This window comes from Salvia hispanica, chromosome 4, assembly GCF_029641045.1.
Source record: "Salvia hispanica isolate PSC_SH4W2 chromosome 4, Shi_PSC_v1, whole genome shotgun sequence".
NCBI classification, from domain to species: domain Eukaryota; kingdom Viridiplantae; phylum Streptophyta; class Magnoliopsida; order Lamiales; family Lamiaceae; genus Salvia; species Salvia hispanica.
The window spans coordinates 53,486,566-53,508,692 of NC_142695.1; the positions used below are offsets into that span (position 1 = coordinate 53,486,566).

Genomic DNA, 22,127 nt, shown 5'->3' on the forward strand with positions numbered 1-22,127 from the left:
ATCACAAAATGGTATCTATATTTATTTCCATAACAAATAAACACACTTTAGCCCAAACTTTAATCCTTAATAGATCACTTTAATTGGACAATTGAAAGATAATCATACACATTAAATTAGTCATGTGGAAGCCCAAATTTCTAACATTTATGTCATCTACACACTGTATATACCGCATTCCCCATTTCACATTCATCCCTCTTCAATTTCAATTTTTTACTTCTCTCTAAAAAAAATGACTTCCAATATTCGTTATTATCCAGTTTTTGTTATTATCTATTTTTATCTTTTTTTTTCTAACGTAGAATTTAATTTTTTTATTATTGAAATTTGTTTTTTGCCGTATATTACGTTGTCTTTAATTACATCAACAATTAATAGGAAATATATAAAAATAATGATGATGTGAAAATGAGATGGGCTCTGAGATAGTCTCTGCGATGGGCTCTCATTGCAGGGAAATAGGCTCTGAGATGAGCCTGCTAATATGACAGGAGAAAATGGAGATAGGCCATGAGATGGACTCCGGAGGAGGGTCACCACTGCTAATGCCCTTACAGGTGTATAGAACTGAAAACTCTATTACCCTTTTCGTTTTCTTCGTTAGTCAATAGACCAGCGTTGACCGCTCCTTCCCTCGTATTCCCTCCGGTTCTTCATAGTTGAGTCATTTTTCCATTTCGGAAAGTTTTTCATAGTTGAGTCATTTCCATATATGGTAACTTTTTTCTCTTTCTTACTTTACTCTCTCTTACTTTATTCCTTATACTTTATTCTCTCTACCTTTTCCTCTCTCTTACTTTTTTATCTATTTATTTAACACACCCAACATTCATTTCTAAAACTCCGCGCCGAAAAGCTCCGTCTCAACTATGAAGAAACAGAGGAAGTAAATCTTAGCCTGCAAGTGCAACAGTGGAGTCAGATTGGAAATATTGGGGAGTTGGTGACATCTTCAAACCCAAACTACGGCGGTAATAATGCTAAAGTGGAGGGGTCGTTTGTAACGGACCCAATTCCCACATTGGTTATGAAAACAACTGGTGTGGAGTGTATAGACTAAATGAGCTCTCTCTCCTATCAGGCTAGTCTTTTGGGCTGAGTTCTCTTGTTTGGTCTATATAAATTGGTGCTCTTATTGAGAGCCAAACGGCTCGGAGTGGTGGTCAGGCAATGAACTCGCCGTGACCAACGAGCACGTTTGGGGCCGACTCGGAGTGATAGCCGGGCAAAAGGTGACCAACGTGGTTGTGACCAACGAGAACTAGAGTGGCAGTTTGGCAAAAAACCAGCTTTGATCAACAAGGGCATTGGCCTTTAAAGTTAGGGTTTGATTGGAATCCATTTCCGAGGAGGGCGGTGAGGACCGGCTCGAGGTAGGTGTGGGAAGCGGCGGCGGTGGCTTCGATGGACTTGGATAGGGAAATGAGAACGGTAGTGCATCCGCTAGCTAGCCATGCGCGGTGGGATCAGTTTGAGCAGAGGGTTGGGTCGTTGGGGAGCGGTAGGCGGGGAGTGGCGATGGGGTCGAGGGCTATTGGGCGGTGGGGGCGGTGGCGGATGAGGAGTGAATGCGGGTGGGAGGGGCGATTTGATTGAACATTCGAGCGTGGTTGAGAGAGGGGTGACGTTGAGGCAGAATGGCCATTGGAAATAGTGGTGGAGATACAAAGTGTAGAAAAAGAGGAGTGATGGATGGGCTACTTAGTTTACAAGTTTTGGGTTGTTATTTGATAGTATGATAATTGATGAAATGGAATTGCGAGGAAAATAATTTGTGGATATAGTTTGAATTTGAAGGAGGTCCATGTCTTTAAGTTAGGTTGATGTAGAATATTGTGGTGTATGGGTGGTTTGCGTGGGGCTAGTAGAGTCGTGTGAACTACTTATAAAAGAGGCACACTTGCGGGCGGTGGTGATCAACCCGGCTTGACTTTGTTTACATGACCGTGACCCGTTGTATTGGTTACTCCCTTCATCCATGAAGAAAAAACACGTGTTGATTTGATACGAATTTTAAAAAATTATTTAGTTTTATAAGTATAACGTGTGATAGAGTACTGATATAGGGAAACACTACTTAAATGCATAACTAGAGAACATAAATTTAGTTCATTATAAGAGTGATTTGATTCACTACACGGAGGAGTGAATCAAAACGCCATTATAATAGAACGTGAATGTAATGAATTAATTGAATATATATTTTATTTAAAATGAAAATAAACGCATCATCTATTGCCGACTATTTTAAAATAGCAAAATGCATATTTTATTCGCCAGTTTACATCATTTAATAATATATTAAGTTTGATTAGTTAGCAAAGTTAGTACAATAAGTTAGTATCTGATTTCATCCACATCATGTAATGAGATTAGCCCACAAATTGTAAGTTATGTTAACAATATAAGCGAGATTTTGTTTAATAATAAATGAGATTTTTAAAATAAATTATATGTGCACGTAATGCAAGAGCCATATTATGCAGTGACAGATTTAGTCTATTTGTTCCTTAGACTCGTACCATAAATTATCAAAAAAGTAAATAATTTTTTGTGCTACATGCTATTCTTAACTTGGTAGTACTACTTAACAAAACAAAGATCTTATTAAAATGAACCACTCAAATACTCTATAAGATATTACTACAAAACGTTTGACTATTTTAACAATATCGTTAAATACACTTAATAAATTAATTTGTGACGTAGTATTCCGAAATTTTTGCCTTGAGGAAGAAAATTTTCAAAATTGATAATTTGATAGACTAAATTTTATGGGATTGTTGTAATCTACCCTTAAAAAATACTCCCTCCGTCCTGTATAATTCGTCCCAATTTTTCATTTCAGTCCGTCCCACACAATTTGTCTCATTTCACTTTTATCATTTTTGGTAGTGGACCCCATATTTCACTAATTCATTACTACTCACATTTTATTACTCCCTCCGTCCCCGATTAGGAGTCACACTTTGACCGGACAGAAGTTTTAAGAAATGTAAAGAAAAGTTGGTTGAAAAAGTTATTGGAATGTGAGACCTATTTTTTTATATTGGTTTTATAATAAAATGGGAGTGAATTGAGTTAGTGGAATGTGAGACCTACTTACTATTTATGGTAAAAATGAAGTGTGACTCTTAATTGGGGACGGATCGAAATGGAAAAGTGTGACTCTTAATGGGGACAAAGGGAGTATAAAACTAATATATTAAAGTATGACTCACGTTCCATTAACATTTTCAACTCACTTTTCATTACAATTCTTAAAATCCGTGCCCAGTCAAAGTGGGACGAATTATCCGGGACGGAGGGAGTATTTAGTAAATGTTTAAATTACATTTCTCGACTATACAATTATGTATACCAGACAAAGTGCATCTTCGTCGTAAAGATCAAGACAGCATCTCGCATATACGAATTAACATGCCTCAAATTCTGCAAAATTACTAGTCAAATCCACATCCTTAATTAAAGCCGAAAAAGGGAAACATCTCTGTATCAACTATCATCTCCAAATTTCTGGAGCCATGAAGCTTCTTCTCCTCAAGCTCATATTATCGACAGTTTTGATCGTATGCAGTCTCCACTCCTCCACAGTACAAGCCTTGAAACCGCCCATTCGCCCCACCGACGTGCTGCCGCTGCTGCCGAGGCAAATTTCATGGCCTATACTCAACAAGCTCAATAGCGCCGCTGACCTTCTGCCGGCGTTTGTTGGGGCTGCTTCCGCCACCAACAATTCAATTTTGCAGTGGAAAGGAGCTTGCTTCTATGAGAACACCGCGTGGTTGGAGTTCCATAACAACAGCGGAACTCAGTGGGGCGGCGGCACTCTCCACCTTAAGGTCAATTGATTTTTCCTGTTTTTCGATTTTGATTGGGGATTTTTTAGGTTAGGGCAATTGGAATTGAAATTAGCCGTTTTAGGGGAATGTTTTGCTGTGATTGATTTGTATTTGATTGGTACCTAGTTAGGTTTATCTTTGTAGATTTAGGTTTTCCCTTGAGACACTGATCAGATTGGGTCTGCTGTTACTGTTTTATTGAAATTAATTGAACAAAACATGATAAGAACACAGATTTTAGAATATTTTTTTGTCATATAGCCCCAATATAGATGAGTGATCTACCCTACCAAACCGCCCCTTATTGTATGCATTGGGCTTGTTTAAGTTTCTGCTTTCCAATTTAGAAATCTGGAAGAGTAGGATTGCTTTCTACTTAATTATGGTGAATCGTGAGGTGTGAATCAGAAGCTAGTGTATATCATTAAAGCCTTTTTCGCCTCATGTTTAGTTTCTATGCTCAGGTTACGAAAGCCCATAGTTGGACATGTATGGATCTTTATGTTTTTGCAACTCCATATCGCGTGACATGGGACTACTACTTTCTGTCTCGGGAGCATACACTTGACTTCAGTGAGTGGGAATCTGCAGCTGAGTATGAATACGTGAGTTGGTTTATCTCTACTTAGAAACGTGGTTAGTAGGGTTTGCGATTATGCATGATTGGTTTCCTTGGGGAATTTTATAGGTCAAGCATACAGGGGTTGCGATTTTTCTGATGCAAGCGGGGATGATAGGGACGCTGCAGGCTCTATGGGAGGTGATGCCTCTGTTTGTGAACTCTGTGTGGGGTGAGAGCTCTAATGTTGCATTTCTTGAAAAGCACATGGGTGCTACCTTCGAAGCACGACCTGAACCATGGATTACCAACATTACTGTTGATGATATCCACTCTGGTGATTTCCTTGCATTGTCCAAAATTCGAGGCAGATGGGGTGGTTTTGAGACCCTAGAGAAGTGGGTGACTGGATCTTATGCTGGTCACAGTGCAGTCTGCTTGAGGGACTCGGAAGGAAACCTGTGGGTTGCAGAGTCAGGGCATGAAAATGAGGAGGTATGCCTTTGGTATAGTTAGTTAGTTAGTTACTGCAAAGTTTAGATTTCATTTGAGCTAAATAACACATTTATAGTTTTAATTGGGTCTTTAGCTTTGCACTTTTGGGTGTATATTGTTCTGTGTGAGTTTTCGTTTTTTCTTTGTACATATTATGCATATGTGTCTTTTGTGTGTTTCAACAGTAGTACTAAATTGATAATACTATTTTTTTATTTGAGTATTGAAAAAATGGCTCAGTAAACTAGTACTATGTATTAAGGAGATGAACACCTTTTCTATCATTCACGGAATGATGACCAGAGTTATGAAAGCCAGAGGCATATTCTTCATGCTGTATAAAAAAATTTGAAGCTAAACTGTTGCTTATGTTTAATCGGAAACCCTGGTGTATTGAAAAAGAAATCCTTAATTTGATGCTGGTAAAGGTACCTCATACATTCATGCATGTCTCTTGTATCTGATGTTAGATATTGAGAGTTTAATGGTCTGTCGATTATTAAATAAGTTTTCCATATATCTTTGCAAATAACTTATTTATCTCCCTCCCACCCCCAATTTCCCCAGGGAGAAGATATTATTGCTATTCTTACATGGGATGAGTGGTGGGAATATGAGCTGACTAAAGATGACGCCAATCCACACATAGCGCTTCTTCCTTTGCATCCTGATCTCCGTGCCAAGTTCAATGAGACTGCTGCGTGGGAATATGCGAAGAGCATGGCAGGGTTACCATATGGTTACCATAACTTGATTTTTAGCTGGATCGACACAATCAGTGATAATTATCCCTCACCTCTGGATGCTAACCTGGTAGGTATTTCACTTTTAAGTATTACAAGTAGTTATGTGAGACAATAGCAGCTCACTTTTCTGTTTCTTCATTTCTATTTTTCTCTGCTTCCTGTGTCATTTTACTATATATTTCAACTGCAGTTGATTCTCATAAAATTGTTATCATGTATGTACTATGATATATTCATGGAATTCTTTTACTTGATCGCATTCTCAAATTATACCTGTTCTTGGGGGAAACATAACCCAGGAAAGCCCATAAAACTTATGAGTTTCTTGCCATTTTTTTAAATGGTGATTTTACTTGTGAATATGAGGAAATGTTTACTTTATTGGGATTACTCCTGGGTGACTGATACTCTGATAGCGAAGTAGTACCATGACATAAGGGTGAAAAAACCCCATTCGAGAAGTGAAATAGAACATGAAACTGTAAGTTCCCAAATAGTGGGAGGGGCTAGGACTCTGACCATGTGCCTGTTGAAGAATGAGCTGGGGACTCATAGACACTTGGCATGCCTAACCAGGAAAAGCTAGAAGTCTGAAAAAAATGATTGCTTATCTTTGTTAGGCTTATAGAGAGTTCATATAGACATATAGTTCTTGACTGCAGAAGCGGTTAGTCTGTTACTCTTAACAACAATAGTTTGCGACTTCCGGTAGACCATGTACGTGCTGAAAATATGACGATATAAGTGAAAGAATTAACAAGTAGCAATCAATGGTTAATGTTATCGGATGATGTTCTTTGATAACAAGTATCTGTGACTTCCGGTAAACCAAGTATCAATCAATGGTTTATGTTATTTGATGCTGTTGGGTGATCAAATTAATGAATCAATGTGTGCTGCTGAGAGTATATTGCTTATTTGTCTTCTTCTTCCTTTTTTAACTTGTTTGTTTACAGGTTGCTTCTGTTATGACTGTTTGGACTCAGATGGCTCCTGCATATGCAGGTAGCTTGTGGAATGAAGCATTGAACAAACGTCTTGGAACTCAGGTCATTATAATACCCATCTTGTTTATTTTACACTTGAAGTTTATGAAGCAAATGATTATTTCATGTAAGGAAGCTGATTTGCGTATCACCATGTTGGCTTTGTTGGTGTTTTCACTTCTCTAAATTAGACATTGCTTGAACAATCTAACAATGTCCAGCAGTTCACTGAACACAAAAACATTGAGGGCCTATTTCATGTATGTGGCTATGTTTCCCTGTGTATGCATCCGATATGAACCAAACAAACCTTTCCATTGGAAGTCCTTAGATTTACAGAAAGAAGAATTGCTTAGTAGTTTTCTGTTGACAGACAGAAAGGTTTTGTAATTACCAATTTGGGAAAATCTTTTGAAGTAGAGAGTAAGCTTGCCTTCTAGTTGAGGTCGGAGTGCAGAATATTGTTCTGATATATCCCGATCACCTTATTGCAATGTTGTAACATATTACGAAATTTGACCTCTGCAGAACTTAACTCTCTCTGAGATTCTTGTGGAAGTTGAGAAACGTGGATCATCTTTTGGTGAATTGTTGGCAATCCCCGAACAAGACGATTGGGTTTATGTCGACGGGAAGTCAACTTCATGTGTTGCTTTTGTCTTTGAAATGTACAAGGAAGCAGGACTGTTTGGGGAACTTGCAAACTCTATTCAAGTAACTGAGTTCACGGTGAGCACGCTGCATTTATTTTCGGAGTATTGATCATATTCCATATTTACTAAACCCAACATGTTATTGATTATCTTCTTCTATTTTTAAGATAAAAGATGCATACTCTCTGAAGTTCTTTGACAACAATTCAAGCCGTTTGCCTAAGTGGTGCAACGATGCGGACACAGTAAAACTTCCCTACTGCCAAATCAAAGGGAAATACCGGATGGAGTTGCCTGGATACAATAGCATGGAACCTTACCCCCACATGAACGAGCACTGCCCTTCGTTGCCACCAAAGTATTCCAGAACAGAAGGCTGCTAAGCAACTACGGTGTCCTCGTAGTTATGCATTGCGCCCGTAATCTGGTATGTATATTCTAGGTGATACAAACGGCATGTATATTCTAGTTGATGATACAAACTGTATTCATCCTGTATATTCTAGTTAGTTCATATGTAATACGCAACAAGTATGTCATGCCTAATACTATTAATACTTCTCTTTTGATCATATTTCCTTGTTTGAGCCATATAAAAGTACCTTCGTTTTCTGGAATTTATAATTTCATGTTCTACAAAGTATGAACTTAGGTTTACAAAGGATGTAGCAAATAAATGGTTCAAGCAGTTAGAGCGAGTTCCTTCCTGGGCATAATCTGAATGGGAAGTCCTTGAGTAGGAACTGGCATCGGATCCCTTCGGAAACGGTTGTCATTGCAGCAGAGCTTCCACGTGAAGTGTGTAACCAGGTAACGGATAGTGATTAGTGTCTCAATCTTGGCAAACTCGTATCCCGGGCATATACGTGCCCCCCCTCCGAACGGAATGTAAGTGTATGGCGGAACCCCTGCCGGATTTTCAAACCGTCCCGGATCAAACTTTGATGGTTCTGGGAAAATGCTATCATCCATGTGAGTCATGCCGCTCACCCATAGAATCTGCCATCCTTTCGGTATCGTGTAACCTTGATACTCGATGTCCTCCAGCGTCTTCCGGAACCCTCCGTACAGTGGGGTGAACATCCGGAGAGTCTCCATCGCCACTCTCCAGGTATACTTCATCTTGCCAAGATCTTCCCATGTCAAGAAAGCTCCACCTTTCTTGATCCCTTCTTGCTCTGCAGATCAATCAATAAAACAATGTTCATTCATTGTAAAAGGGTGTTGATTGGCTTATAAAGCTCGAGTTTTACATACCTGCGAGAACTGCTGCGTGTATCTCGGGATGGTTCGCCAGAACTCTTACCATGAAGGTGATCAAGATCGAGGAAGTGTCGTGGCCTGCAACCATGATTAGCATAACATTGTGTATGATCTCATCTTCGGACACTAACTGGCCGTCGTGAGACGTGAGCAAGCACGTGATTAGGTCTTGGTGAGACGAAGCTCCGGCAGCGAGCTGAGCCCTCTTCTCGGATATAAGATGGCTCAACATCTTCTTAACCTTAGCACTTGCTTTGAGGCTTCGGTTGAAGCGTGTGAAGGGCAGATTGAGAGGGAGAGACCAAATCCCATCAACCATCTCTTGGAAATACAATACAAGTGTGTCTCTCACTGATCCTCTCTCAACACCAAACAGAAGTGAGCATATTATGTTGAATGTCAGCGTCTTCATTAGTGGCAGAACCTGAAATCGGCGGTTAATCGATGAGTTCCACTCGGGAGAGATCTTACTGAGTCAAGTCCCGAGCAACAAAACACACACACAAGATAACTAATTCGTACCTTGAGATTGTTCTTCCCATGCCAATGCATACGAAGGTGCATCAGCACTTCTTCCTCCATCTTACCGATGTAATCCTTCAAGCTATCCGGCTTCAGGAAAGACGAAAGCGCGTTTCGTATCCGCTTATGGTCCTCTCCAACAAGCTCCAACAGGCAGCGATCGCCTAAGACCATCCTCACGGAGTCCGTCTGCTGATTGCTCAGTTTGCCCCCGTCGCCAGAGAAAAGAAACCTGTTGGCAGCCTGGCCGTAGATGAACACGGTTGGTGTGCCAAAGAGGCTCAGTTTCGAGACGGCACCGTATCTCCGGGCTCTGCTGGCGATCCATTCGTCAGCGGTGTTGGCGCGCATGGCCCACAGGAGGCTGAGGCTCTGCCCAATGAACGGGATTCCGAAGGATCCTGGGGGTGTGTTTTTGGGTGATTTTCTTGTTGTGGAGTGGATGAGGTATATGGGTAGGAGGAGGATGAGAGAGAGGAGGAAGAGAGGGAGGAGGGAGGGCATTGTGATGAGATGGAGAAATCAATGAAGTGGTTGTGATTATCAATATATTTGACTTAGCTTGGTATATGGTTGGTGTTTGGATTTATATCAGTTGGTGAGTTCAGAGGAATCTTGTCTTGATGTTGAATGGGCATCTATTGGATTTGGTTCCCTTACAAGTGATGATGCATGGATTTGGGATTGACTCCCTCTATCCCATTAAATATCCCATTAAATATGCGACGTTTGTTTTTGCGCACTTGTTTTGAAAAAATTATACAATAAATAACTAAAGTGGTGAAAAAATAAAGTAAGAGAGAAAATAATATAGAGAAAACTCTCCTTTATATTATTCTCTTTTTTACTTTATTTTTTCTCCACTTTAATCATTTATTATCATTTTTCTAAAACGTGTGTGAAAAAGCAAACGTAAATAGATATACACGTGTTCAATTATTGGATTGTGTAGCTCGTGATAAGCACATGCTCGCACATGAATGCGGCGTGCTTAACACCGTACAACGTTATGCGCATGACATGCACTCATGTCATGGCTCGCTTATGAAACCAGCAACAAATATGTACTACTATATGTCTATATGGCATTTTTCCTTTATTAGATATAGTCTCTATTGAATTGCATTGAGTGAGTTTTTGTCTTGTTGGAATTCATCTCGACTATCAACCTAATTATCGACTTCAAGCTTGGCAGACTCAGCAGGGAACAAGGAATACATTTACACCACCAAATTTCTGCTAATATTATACCGAGATCCTGTTTTTATAAAATAAATATAAATGGTCTAGTAGTAGAAACCTACTACTACAAATTTAAATAAACGTCTTTTAGTGCTATTTTAAATGAAGGTTTTGCTCAAATAAGCCAAAAGATGAAATTTTAGCAACTATAACACGCTCTTCAAAAAACTAAAGTAGTACTACAAATTAATCCACTTTTTACATACAGTGAAGTTTTATCTAGAAAAAAAAAAGTAGAAACAAAATTTTAAGTGAAGGATGGAATAGAGGAAAGAAAAATTCTTCCAAGAGAAGAACAATGATGAGTCAGATTTTGAAGCTCTAAGTCTTTGTAATCAGTTATCGCATACTAAATAAAAATTCCTAGATTCGACATTGATCCATTGGTGTGAGACTCAGTGACATTGTAATTGTAAGTACATAACGTGAGAGTGTTACATTCCTTTTTCTTTTTTATTTTTTGGAGAACTTTCCTTTTTCTTTAGTCTTATCCTATTATGTAGTCTCGTTTCTATTGTACGATTTTAGGAAGTTAAGAATTAATACAACAATAAAATAGACTAAATTATTAATTGTGTGGCCATGGAATATATGAATGGAAAACCCATTCTTAAATCTGGCAAAAGTATATTAATGTAAACAATGTCTTAACTGCAAAACTTCCATATATATACTCCATTTGCATGGAGTATATGGCATCTCTATCTTTCAATTCTGAAATATAAACAACGAATCTAATTACAAAAATGGCTTCAATCTATCAATCCATTTGCATTCTGTTGATTCTTACTTTTGCCTCAGGTAAATTATTTAATTAGCCACATTTTCAACATATTATACAATACTAGGTTTCTAAATTACCAATCAGTTTTAATCTGTGGTTTGAGGGGCATTTTAATCGTGTTTATATTTTTTTCTAAATAGTATTTGTGTCTAATCCTGTATCCAAAGGCATAGACACATGCAAGAAATGAAGGGCTTTACCAAGATTCAAAAGACACAACATTTTTATTTGTATACTATTGTCGCATTTTAATTTGTTATTTTGTATAATCGTTGTGCAAAAACATCTATAATTAAATCACAACGAAACATAGGAAAATTATTGTTTCAAAATTCAAAATACATGCTTTGATCTTCGAGTTCTCTCTTTAGCCATAATACTACCTGTTATAGTACTAATGAGGTGCATATGTACTAATATGGTCTATACTAAGTACTATCATATTTTTTTTAGTTCTTATAGTATATTTTATTGTATATTGTGAGATGGTCTATAAGATATTATTTTGGCAGTTGAAGTTGGAAGAGCAGAAAAATGTTTAACCGGATTCGGCGAATGTGGAGAAAAAATATGTTGTGGTGGAGGAGTCTGCGGCGACGATTGTTGTGAAACTAAGTGTGTATCAAAATATCCCGAAGGCAAGTCGAGTTGTTCTGGAAATACTGGCCCAAGATTGTGTATTTGCGAACATGATTGTTAATTTGATGTTTTCTTAGTACTCATACAATAAAAGACTTACTTTTCATTTCCTATTTTCATATAGGGATAATAGTCATTTCAATCATAAAGTTTGGTTAAATTCTTGTTTATTCTATGAACTTTGACATTGGAATATTGAATTACGAATTTTTAGTTTTTTTTAATTGTCTTATTCATGCACAAATCGAGATCTTTTGATGATGTTAAAAACGATTATAGTTTAATAAAATAAGAAAAAAAATGAATAAAAAAGAAAAAAAATATTCGTTTTAATGAAACAGGTCGTTTTGAATATCGTTAAAAGACGATATTTTGTGCATTAATAGGACAACTGAGAATAATTGAAAATGATTATGATATTCTAATTTCAAAGTTTATGAAATCGACCATAATTTGATGAAACTTCATGACTTAAATGACTATTAACCTTTTGAGATTCGTGAATTAAAATTATTAAATAGATGCAAAGCCAAGCGAGGACACAAATTCCTACTTATATCATGTTTCAATAATTATTTTTCATTACCTATATTAAGAGGTACTCTTGATGTCCGCACCGTGCAGATCCATACAAGTACTCACCTTTAAATTTATTTACTTATTTTCATTCACTAATAAAATTAATTAAGAATTGAATCAATATATAGATTGTATAAATTCGATGGAAATCAAAGACAAAATAACGACTTACAAATTTAGAAAGAGAGGATGAAAACTCTTATACGTGATCCCAGTGCAGTGCATGGATAGTAATTTGTTAAAGGTTGTAAAGTAGTAGTAATTAATAGTATTATTAATTAGAGAAATTGCAAAATCAGCTAATTCAATTATCTTTTTAAAATTTCTAATTGTCTCGTACAATTGATGTCATTTTTCAATTAAATCATATGACTTCTGTATAAATTTAGCATTTTTCAACTTTATATTGATTGATTTCTAGATAATTAATAGTGGTATTATAAGTGGTGAAAATATGATAATAAAATTATAAAAGTCACAATAATTTATTCAATTTTTTGGAACGAATGGAATTCTGAAGGATCCTTGGTATATGGTTGGTTTTTAAAGTTATTTCCGTTCGTGAGTTCAGAGAAATCTTGTCTTGAAGTTAAGTGGGATCTATTGGTTTTGGTTCCCTTTCTAGTTTGGTGGTGTTGTGATTATCAATATTCAATATGTTGACCTTGCTCACTACGTAGTTTGTTTTTAGAATATTAATTTGTATTTTGGAGGAATCCTCGTCTTGATGTTGATTGCGATCTATGGGTTTTGGTTCCCTTTCTAGTGATGATAATTAGTCTTGGATGGATGGGACTGTAATATTTCTTTCTACTTGGAGGGGGACTATAATATTTTTTCCTAAGTCACATGCGTGCAACATATTTTATTTGAAACGAAATTTCATGAATATTTTTTATGAATTGTGGGTGGAAAGAAAAGAAAAGAAAGTTTATCAATTAAAATGGCACATCATAAAAAATGTATTGTATCATTTAGAGTGAGATTAGAAGTACAATTATAAAGGTAGAAATATGAGAAAAAAAAACCACGAAATTTGATTATATTTGATCTATTACATCACACTTATTTACTAATTAGTCGGAAACATCATCAATATTGAATTTGTTCTCAAATACCCCTTGGTGAAAAATATAAATAAAATGATAAATATTATAACCGAAAAATAATGTGCATACCAATGCGTTCAATTATACTGTCTATTCATAAACAAAACAATATTAACAATATTATTTATTTGAATAGGCAACCATATTTTTTATTGTTGATATTGACAATAAATCCAAATTTCATTACTTTTCCAGTTGATTTTTAAAATTACGAAATAAAACAGTATTTAACCAAATCATCTTCTGCCGATGCATGCCAGTCTTAGGGTATCCACAACCCCGTCTCGGGGCCAAGCTCCAGTCCCTGCCACGTTATTACTCCCCTCATTTTTAGCGTTATACCACAACTCCCACAACCATGCATACCTATCCAGGCCAAAAACATTAAATTGCGCTATTCAAAACTATACTAACTAACTACTCCCTCCATCCCAATAAATATGCAACATTTGGTTTCCGGCACAGGATTTTATGCAGTATTGTTTTGTGATTTAATAAAGAGAGAGTAAAGTAAGAGAGAAGAAAAAGTAGAGATAGTGTTGTTTCTATTTTAAGAAACGTTTTATTTTTATTGGGACAACCGAAAAAGGAAAACGTTTCATTTCTAATGGGACAGAGAGAGTATTTTAGTTGTAAAAGTGAAAACGTTGAACAATTATAACACGAAAAATTCATTGTTCATTCAGATATTAAAAATTACAAATACTAGAAATTAAAAATTACAAGTCCTTAAAAATTCAAATATTATCATTTCTAAAAAATTAAAGAAACAAAAAAAACTACTTGTTCTTCTTCATACTTGAGCTAATATAGTCGATCATCTCATTGTGTAACTCAAATTCGAACTCCGACGTTGCCGACTAACCCTTCCGTTGGACGACAGACTCCATCTCATTGATGTCGTAATCATCAGTTCTAGCCGGCGACTGCGTGTCAGTCGGGGCGGTGGTGGACCCCGTTGCCGGACTAGGAGCAACAGGCTTGGCCAATATGACCCAATTTAGGCTTGGCCAATATGACCCAATTTTGGGCGCGCATGAATTCTTCATCTCTCGTTGGTCATAGTTTAACCACTTCATACTAGAGGAATTCAGAGGGATGGGTATATGATATTTATAGGAAAAAATTCAATCTAAAAAAAAAGAGTTGGGGTGCGGCTCGTGCGCCCACAACGCCGAGACGGGCAGCAAAAAGGCGCGTTCAAAGCCCCCTCCAACGTCCCAAACGCGGCCCATATCCCACGCCACCTCCAACGCTGCAGGCTTCGGGCCAGACCCCATGTGCGTTGATGGCCTTAGTTCGTCAAAATTTTGACTTTAAGAGCATCCGCAATGGTCGGCTAGCCGAACCATTGCAATCGGCGAGGACGAAATCGGCGAGCGGATCGGCGTGGGCTGGCCGATCGCTCGTCGCTGGCCGAAGCGCTGGCCGATCGGCTAGCCGCCATTGTGGCGGCCCGATCGGCCAGCGATCGGCCAGCGCTATTTTTTAATTTTTTTTAATTCTTTTTTTAATTCTTTTTTTTTTAATTCTTTTTTTATTCTTTTTTTTTATTTTTGAAAAATTATATAAACGCGATTTTCTCTATCTCTAAATTTCTGTACAAGAGCAACATCTAGCGATGGACAACAACAACTAGCCCAATACAAAATTAAGACCTAAAACAAAAACATGTCATACCGTCGGGCCCCGTTCGGCTAGCGGCAAACTATAACGGATTCAAGGCATACTAACATTTTTTTATGTATTTTTTTAATAAATTAGTGAGGAGTAGAGTGGGGCGGTGGCTCGTGTGTGGAAGCCCGGATTTTTTTTTATTATGCAATTTTTTTTTATTTTTAGTTAATGTACTTTTTTTAAAAATAAAATTAATGAATTTTCCCGTATATGTCTCGTAAATTTAATTCGGTAATTTAATCGTGATTTTAATTCCGTAAATGTAGTATATTTTGAATTATTTTTATTACGGTTGGCCTATGGCTAGCCTAAATCTGATGTGGCAGGTGGATTTTTTAGTGTTACTGACGTGGCAGGGGAGAGAATGGCTAGCTTATTGCTGGCCTATGGCTGGCCTAAGCACCATTGCGGATGCTATAATAAAGTGATCAAGATAGATCAAATCTCAGTTTATAAATTGGAATCATATTGTCAGCATGTATTCAAAGTTTGGGCTTGTGTAGACTTAGTAATAACCAATTAATAAATGAATCTTATTGGGGCCAGCCAAATAAACTTGCACAAAATGACAAAATCAATCCATCAGTCTTACTACTATTTGCATAAAAATAAACACACTTAATTTGGGGGAAATTCAGTAACTCTTCTCTGCAACATGTTGAAGCTATTTTCATGGCGTCGAGCAATCCATCCATCTCCTTCCTCATCCACTCACCTCCCCGCCATATACCGATTCCTCAGCCACTCTCCGCCATCGGCAGCGGCAGCGGCAGCATTAGAAGAAATTCACGACCCTCCATTTTCCCCCAAACGCGCAGAAACACTCCAAAACAGAACTAAAATCAAGCCCGCAAAGAAGAAAGACAAGCTACCAAAAGTTAATGATAATAATAGCAACACCGTTGAGAAACCGCCTGAGCTGCCCTTCGATTTCATGTACTCTTACTCGGAGATCAGCCCCGGCGTTAAGCCAATTGGCTTCCGCGAACCCCCCAAATTCTCCCCTTTCGGACCGGGCCGCCTCGACCGGAATTGGACCGGCACCACCGCCCCGGCTAGGGTGAAGCCGGATTTGGAGAAGCTGGCGGAGGAGCGCCAGAAGGTTCTAGGAGATCCGATTCCCGATGAGGAGGTTGCTGAGCTCGTTGAGAAGTATCGCCACAGCAATTGCTCCCGCCAAATCAATTTGGGTAAGTTTTGAAATTCTGTTGTATTTGCTTGTTATATTAAGCATTTGTATTCTCATTGCTAGGATTTCTCCAGTTATATGTATATGAATCAACTCAAATGATAAAAATTATTTAGGGCTTTTTCCATTGATTGAAATATCTTTCTGCATCTGAACTCAATTATAACTGAATGATTAAACATGTTCGGTTTCCTTGATGAATTGATTGATTTGGATCCCAATGTGATGATAGGGAGAGGAGGTGTTACACATAACACACTGGAAGATATACACAGCCACTGGAAAAGGGCTGAGGCTGTGAGAATAAAGTGCTTGGGGGTGCCGACTCTCGACATGGACAACATCTGTTTCCATCTCGAGGTTTAAAACCTTCACAGCTTTAACACACGTACGAGCTTCCTCTCGTTTTTATAAGCTAACCAGTGTTGCAGTGCTTTTGCAGGACAAGACCGGGGGGAAGATTATATACCGTCACTTGAATATCCTCCTCCTGTATCGTGGGCGTAACTATGACCTCAGAAAACGGCCTCAGATTCCACTTATGTTATGGAAGCCTCTCGCGCCAATATATCCCAAGCTAGTGAAGAATGTAGCTGATGGCCTGACGTTTGAAGAAACTAAGGAGAAGCGAAACAGGGGGCTTAATTCTCCTCCAATAATGAAACTTAGTAAACTACTTGTATTACTCTGAGATTCAGAGATTTTTAGCAAATCAGATACTTACGTTGTGTGCTTTGTCACATTGCAGCTAGGAATGGTGTGTATGTGAACGTCGTGGAGAAAGTGAGGACAGCATTTGAGACCAATGATGTTGTGAGATTAGACTGCACTCATGTTGGCTCAAGTGATTGCAAGAAAATTGGTGTCAAACTAAGAGTATGAAAACTGATTATTATGATGTTAATGCCAAGATTGTGAAGGAAGTTATAAACCCTTGTTTTTTCCTTCTCTTGTTTAGGATCTGGTTCCGTGTGTCCCTATCTTGTTCAAAGACGAACAGATTATACTCTGGAAGGGCAAAAAAGAAGGCGAGTGAGATCTTTGCAGCTTTTTCATCAAAGAGGGCTCAATGGAACACTTGGATGAAGGCACATTAACGGTTACAACTAGGGAGAATGAGGTATTTTTTGATTCTATGGTAGAAATTATGTTTAGACTCTTGTTTGTTTGTCGCCATTCGAAGTCAGAATGAGGATAGATATAACGCATTTCATGTATAGAATTTCATAGTATTTGTATTGGAATCCATGGCAAAAATACACATAAGAAGTCCAATGAGAGAAGAACATATATCTTCATGCCTTACTCTCTGAAAATTGTAAACAGATAAATGATCATGTCTGTGGTAACTGACATAACCAAGAATTAGAAAAAGGATCTCTGAGGCACATATTCTAGTTGAGAATCCAAAATTAAAATCATGAATTTATGAAACAAATGGTTTGTAGAATTGGTTGAACAGTCATCAATTTCATGGCGCCAAGAGCAGTTTTCTGAGTTCTTTTTTCTTTTTAGCCAGGCACCCTGAACTCGATAGTGAATTTATCCAGACTTTGTCTGCCGCCACAGGTTGATCGTCGTCGTTCCTGTGCCAGCCCCAAAGCGCGTGAGTTGTATTCACGACGTTGAAAACACCATGGCCGAAACTTGCTTCGCGAAAGGCAGACCACTCAGGCTGCTCCTTGTACTTGCTCGCTAATCCTTCTCGGTTTCCACCATCGCCAATTGTAATGTGTACAAATCCACAAGGATCGGATTTGCCATTATAGACACGTTTCTGTTTTTGCAGTAAAATAGTTCAGCTGAAACTCAAAGGTTGATTAAAGATAGAAAAAACGAACCATACCGTGCGTTCGTAGGCATGAACATGGCCGGTTAAAACCATGTCCACAGAAGCTGCGTTCAGCAAGGGCTCCATTGCTGCCATCATGCCATCACCTTCACCTTGATGAGCCGTGTTGCTGTTATACCACGGCACGTGGAGTACCGCGATGATCCATGGTGTATTTCCACGATTCACCTTCGCAAGATCGCCCTAGCATCACCAAAAGAAGAAGTGAATACTATTATCGATTTTGTATGTGCGTGTGTTGATCTAATGATAGTGCCGTTTATGTCTAACGCCAAAAATTCAAGTTCGAGTCGACTATCAAACGAATATAGATGTAGTCATACCTTGAGCCATATATACTGATCAGAGTTCACATCGTAATCTGTATAGGAACCAAGCATTAGGACATGAACTCCGGCTACGTCGAATGAATAAAACAGATTCGACCCGGAACCGCTCTCTTGATATGGCATCTTCCACCGTGCATTATAGGCGATGAAGCCACGTTTGAGTATCGGTATGTGCTCAACGTCATGGTTGCCTTGTGTGACCATCCACGGCCTTGCACTTGCCTGTGGCTGCACCAGTTGTCCGAACGAGTCCCATCCGGGCTGCAGGTAGTCGGCATAGGAAAGGTCACCCGGGAGCAAGAGAAGGTCGTGTTGGGACTTCGCTGTGTGATCCAGAGTCGACTTAGTCCATCCGGTCTGACCTAGATCTCCTGTGACAGCGAAGGTCACGGGAAACTTAGACGGCGGGGTTCGGAGCTGGAACTCTGGACCAACCCCGCTGCATTTGTAGAAGTAGGTGGTGTTGTCGCGGAGTGGCCCGATGACAGTGTGGTGGATCATGCCGGATCTGTAGGTTAGGTAACGGTAGCTAGTGCTCTCTCCTTGAGCTTTGAAGGGGTAGTTGTTGGGCGACGTCCCGTAGACGACGAGGCTTGGAGCGTTCTCGTCGGGGGTGATCCATGAGATCCTCATGTGGTTAGCTCCGGCCAAGGAGATATGGACCTAAATTAATGTAAATAGATAAAATAATACTTCTGTCTCACTCAAATGATCACAATTTATAGATGGTTATACAATTATTTTCTGAATGGAATATGGATTTCAAATTAGACAATTAAGAAAGAAAAATGAAACACTTTGAATGGAATTATCACATAAAATAGATAATAATAAAATTATAGTATGATTAGACGTATTTTCTAAAATGGAATATGAATTTGAAACTAGACAATTAAGAAAGAAAAATGAAATACGGAGTACTTCGAATGGGATGAAGAGAAGTAATTTTTTAAGAGATTCTTAAATTTGTGGTCCCATGATCGCATCAACCTCATAAATTAATAGTAATAATTAGGAAAATTTAGTACTAAAATATTAATCTTCTTGTTTTTTGTTTTTTAGCGTAACTTAAGTCAAAATAATCTTCTATTTTCATTTTTAAAAACTTCTCCATTCGTTAATTTGCTAGTTTTTTCACCGGTATGAAACATTGAAATTACGAGTCTTAGATTCATATAAAACGCATCTAATTTCGCAATACACAAATATAGGGGAGTGTTATATTGCTAACTCAATACCTAATTGCTAACTACAACTAAATAATAGCCATTAGATATTCAAATTAAGGGCCTAGATCATCAACCAAAAAATATCAATACGATAAAAAAAAACGTCAATAAAGCCATATGATTAATTCCATAAAATATCAATAGGGGTATTAATGTCAATTAACTACATGTTTAGTTATAACTAACTTTTAAAAGAAATCCCAAAACTTTAAATTCATATAACATATATCAAATTAAAGATAATTTTATAAGGATTCCAACGATATCATATATGCATATGTTACGACGTCAAAATTTGAAAAAAAATTTAAAAAAATTTCAATTTTTTCGTAAAGCAGAAATGTCAACATACTATATAAAATATGTCAATATAATACATGTAGAATGTCAATATAAGCAATGGGTTAAAATTCTTAAAGCATCGTGTTGACATTCTCAAAGCATTGTGTTGATATTTCCGACACACTATATTGACATTTTCATCTAAAACCCTAATTTGACGTTTTTTTTTAAATCTTTTTTTATTTTATTAATAAAAACGAAAATTACACGTGGCAAATTGTAGACCACACGTTTTCTAAAATCCTATGGCCTTAAATTAGTTGTAGTTAGCAATTAAATGATGAGTTAGCAATTGATCACTCCCCCACAAATATATTATTAATAAGTCACATAGACGAACTTAAATACTACTAGTACTATGGTAAATTTTATGAAAATAGCTATAAAATTTCACTAAATATAATAAACAAAACATATGGGTCGGTTCCTTAAAGAAAGCAAAAATATGTAGGAAACGTACAACTTTATTCCATATGGATGAATTTTTCCAATTTTTTTCAGAGCATCACGGCTTTTCGATATTCAAATTGGTTGTTGATGAATGATGGATGTAGGGTGTCGAAACACCAAAGTTAAAAGATTTTCTTAAATTCTCCCCCCTCTTACACTAAACTCATACTCATTTTAGTATAAATATCACATTAAATATAATTTTTTTTCAACTATTTACACTAAACTCAAACTTAAAAAAATATTCTCTATATTAGTAGTCTTTTAGCTCACAAAATTTGAAATAGTTTTTTGTCTTGGTTTAGTGTAAATTTAAACATAGATACAGTATTTTTTACTCAAAGACCGTAGATGAAATTGATTTTGGAATACCACTTAAGCTAATTATCTAACTATTTATGTTTTAATGTGCCTTTTGAGATGGTCTAGCTAGACAAGACAATAACAAACTTTTGTCAAATTGTTCACATTAACAAATGGCTCAACCACACACCTTCCTACCATCACTCACTTTTCACAGCTTTTTACAGCTATCATATTTCATTCATTTAGTAATATGATCTAAAAAAAACATTAAACGCAAGCCAAATTTTGCAGAGCATTTTCACAAACAAGAATGAAAGTGATGAGTCACCTGCTGAGGAATAGAAGGCGGCAGCGAGCTCAACGAGGAATTAAGTATTGGGCGTGGCGGCGGTCGAACATAATCAGCCACCGCGGCGAACGGCAGCGCAGCTGCTACTACGGCCACAATGAGAAATAGTTTTGAAGCCATATTTATCGATATGGTTTATTTTTTTTGCTGATGTAGTTTATATAGGCTTATTTAAGTGTAACAGATTAATTGAATTAAACCTATGTTTTTTTCCTTAGATTCCTCTTTATCTAATTGGAAATTTGTTATAATAAGGTCCTCGTGATTTTGGCTACATGCATAGTGACATGAGTGAATTGGTAGGCCATTTGTTGACTTCATATTGCCATTTTCATATTAGAGTTTTCACACCCGTCCATGATTAATTTGTTACACAAATTGATTAGTAAAAGAGTTATTTTCACATTAATTATTAATTCACCAACAGAAACGAGGACGTTTATTTGGAAATCTACATTGTATTACTACAAGGCAAATTAATGTACATTCTATAGTTGTTTCAGATACATAGATACTAAATGACTGTATTTACACTAGTTAAGATTCTTTGAATTATAGAGTCTCAAGTTTTTAAAATTAAATGTTTTCTTTAATGTTTTCCTCTGAATTATAACATAAAATAGTTTATAAAAGTAGATGCGTGAGAATATAAGTATATACTAATCGTCTCAAGGAAGATGACTCAATAATTGGATGTCACGAGATTTTAAGAGATACTACAGTAACATTAAATGAAGTATACTATTAATTAGAATACTAATTAGGGGAGATGAGATAATTGATTATTCTTTATAAAGGACACGTGGCATATTTGTTTGGACGGACTAAAAGAGTAACCCACAGAAATATTCCGTGAACAAAATTTTAATAATGGATCTTTCCTGGATTATATGAATGGGTAATCACATTTGAGGTCATATTCACTATTTTGGGATACTAAAGCAATAGATAAAATATAGTTCATTATATTAATTGGATTCCT

At 37.2% G+C, this 22,127-nt stretch overlaps 4 protein-coding genes and 1 long non-coding RNA gene across 7 annotated transcripts; 3 read left to right on the forward strand and 2 right to left on the reverse strand.

The window, feature by feature from the left end:
• Window positions 1-3,380: 3,380 nt before the first annotated feature.
• LOC125192764 (uncharacterized) lies at window positions 3,381-7,856 on the forward strand. Its single transcript, XM_048090406.2, has 7 exons — window positions 3,381-3,845; window positions 4,310-4,450; window positions 4,534-4,899; window positions 5,467-5,712; window positions 6,602-6,694; window positions 7,160-7,360; window positions 7,452-7,856. Exons 1-7 carry the CDS (start codon window positions 3,528-3,530, stop codon window positions 7,665-7,667), a joined length of 1,581 nt encoding a protein of 526 aa, XP_047946363.1. The 5' UTR covers window positions 3,381-3,527; the 3' UTR covers window positions 7,668-7,856.
• A 21-nt stretch (window positions 7,857-7,877) lies between these two features.
• Window positions 7,878-9,625, reverse strand: LOC125192765 (cytochrome P450 716B1-like). Its single transcript, XM_048090407.2, has 3 exons — window positions 9,070-9,625; window positions 8,542-8,971; window positions 7,878-8,462 (listed from the first exon to the last, which is right to left on the reverse strand). Exons 1-3 carry the CDS (start codon window positions 9,571-9,573, stop codon window positions 7,966-7,968), a joined length of 1,431 nt encoding a protein of 476 aa, XP_047946364.1. The 5' UTR covers window positions 9,574-9,625; the 3' UTR covers window positions 7,878-7,965.
• A 1,383-nt stretch (window positions 9,626-11,008) lies between these two features.
• On the forward strand, window positions 11,009-11,845 carry LOC125193358 (uncharacterized). The gene is made up of 2 exons (XR_007171567.2): window positions 11,009-11,112; window positions 11,608-11,845. It is a non-coding gene; the product is annotated as an uncharacterized LOC125193358 (long non-coding RNA).
• A 3,862-nt stretch (window positions 11,846-15,707) lies between these two features.
• LOC125197357 (RNA-binding CRS1 / YhbY (CRM) domain-containing protein) lies at window positions 15,708-18,409 on the forward strand. 3 transcript variants are annotated; one of them, XM_089057657.1, is made up of 6 exons: window positions 15,708-16,289; window positions 16,521-16,648; window positions 16,731-16,956; window positions 17,037-17,164; window positions 17,247-17,408; window positions 17,804-18,409. In XM_089057657.1, the coding sequence occupies exons 1-5, from the start codon at window positions 15,755-15,757 to the stop codon at window positions 17,322-17,324; spliced, it is 1,095 nt and encodes a 364-aa protein (XP_088913783.1). In that variant the 5' UTR covers window positions 15,708-15,754; the 3' UTR covers window positions 17,325-17,408; window positions 17,804-18,409. The 3 variants fall into 3 exon arrangements, with proteins under 3 accessions (XP_088913783.1, XP_088913784.1, XP_088913785.1); XM_089057658.1 differs by having other exon boundaries at window positions 17,808-18,409; XM_089057659.1 differs by having other exon boundaries at window positions 17,858-18,409.
• On the reverse strand, window positions 17,535-21,320 carry LOC125197356 (purple acid phosphatase 18-like). The gene is made up of 4 exons (XM_048096090.2): window positions 21,125-21,320; window positions 18,464-19,132; window positions 18,135-18,323; window positions 17,535-18,065 (listed from the first exon to the last, which is right to left on the reverse strand). The coding sequence occupies exons 1-4, from the start codon at window positions 21,263-21,265 to the stop codon at window positions 17,760-17,762; spliced, it is 1,305 nt and encodes a 434-aa protein (XP_047952047.1). The 5' UTR covers window positions 21,266-21,320; the 3' UTR covers window positions 17,535-17,759.
• Between the last annotated feature and the right edge of the window lie 807 nt (window positions 21,321-22,127).

Excerpts from the sequence above, each read along its gene's own strand:
- LOC125192764 (XM_048090406.2), top strand. The coding sequence starts at position 3,528 with ATGAAGCTTCTTCTCCTCAAGCTCATATTATCGACAGTTTTGATCGTA. Across the intron at positions 4,900-5,466 it reads CAGGGCATGAAAATGAGGAG|GGAGAAGATATTATTGCTAT; the intron begins GTATGCCTTTGG and ends CAATTTCCCCAG. Across the intron at positions 5,713-6,601 it reads CACCTCTGGATGCTAACCTG|GTTGCTTCTGTTATGACTGT; the intron begins GTAGGTATTTCA and ends GTTTGTTTACAG.
- LOC125197357 (XM_089057657.1), top strand. The coding sequence starts at position 15,755 with ATGTTGAAGCTATTTTCATGGCGTCGAGCAATCCATCCATCTCCTTCC. Across the intron at positions 16,649-16,730 it reads ACATCTGTTTCCATCTCGAG|GACAAGACCGGGGGGAAGAT; the intron begins GTTTAAAACCTT and ends GTGCTTTTGCAG. Across the intron at positions 17,165-17,246 it reads AAATTGGTGTCAAACTAAGA|GATCTGGTTCCGTGTGTCCC; the intron begins GTATGAAAACTG and ends TCTCTTGTTTAG.
- LOC125197356 (XM_048096090.2), bottom strand. The coding sequence starts at position 21,265 with ATGGCTTCAAAACTATTTCTCATTGTGGCCGTAGTAGCAGCTGCGCTG. Across the intron at positions 19,133-21,124 it reads CGCCTTCTATTCCTCAGCAG|GTCCATATCTCCTTGGCCGG; the intron begins GTGACTCATCAC and ends ACATTAATTTAG. Across the intron at positions 18,324-18,463 it reads ATCAGTATATATGGCTCAAG|GGCGATCTTGCGAAGGTGAA; the intron begins GTATGACTACAT and ends TGGTGATGCTAG.
- LOC125192765 (XM_048090407.2), bottom strand. The coding sequence starts at position 9,573 with ATGCCCTCCCTCCTCCCTCTCTTCCTCCTCTCTCTCATCCTCCTCCTA. Across the intron at positions 8,972-9,069 it reads ATGGGAAGAACAATCTCAAG|GTTCTGCCACTAATGAAGAC; the intron begins GTACGAATTAGT and ends CGCCGATTTCAG. Across the intron at positions 8,463-8,541 it reads ACACGCAGCAGTTCTCGCAG|AGCAAGAAGGGATCAAGAAA; the intron begins GTATGTAAAACT and ends ATTGATCTGCAG.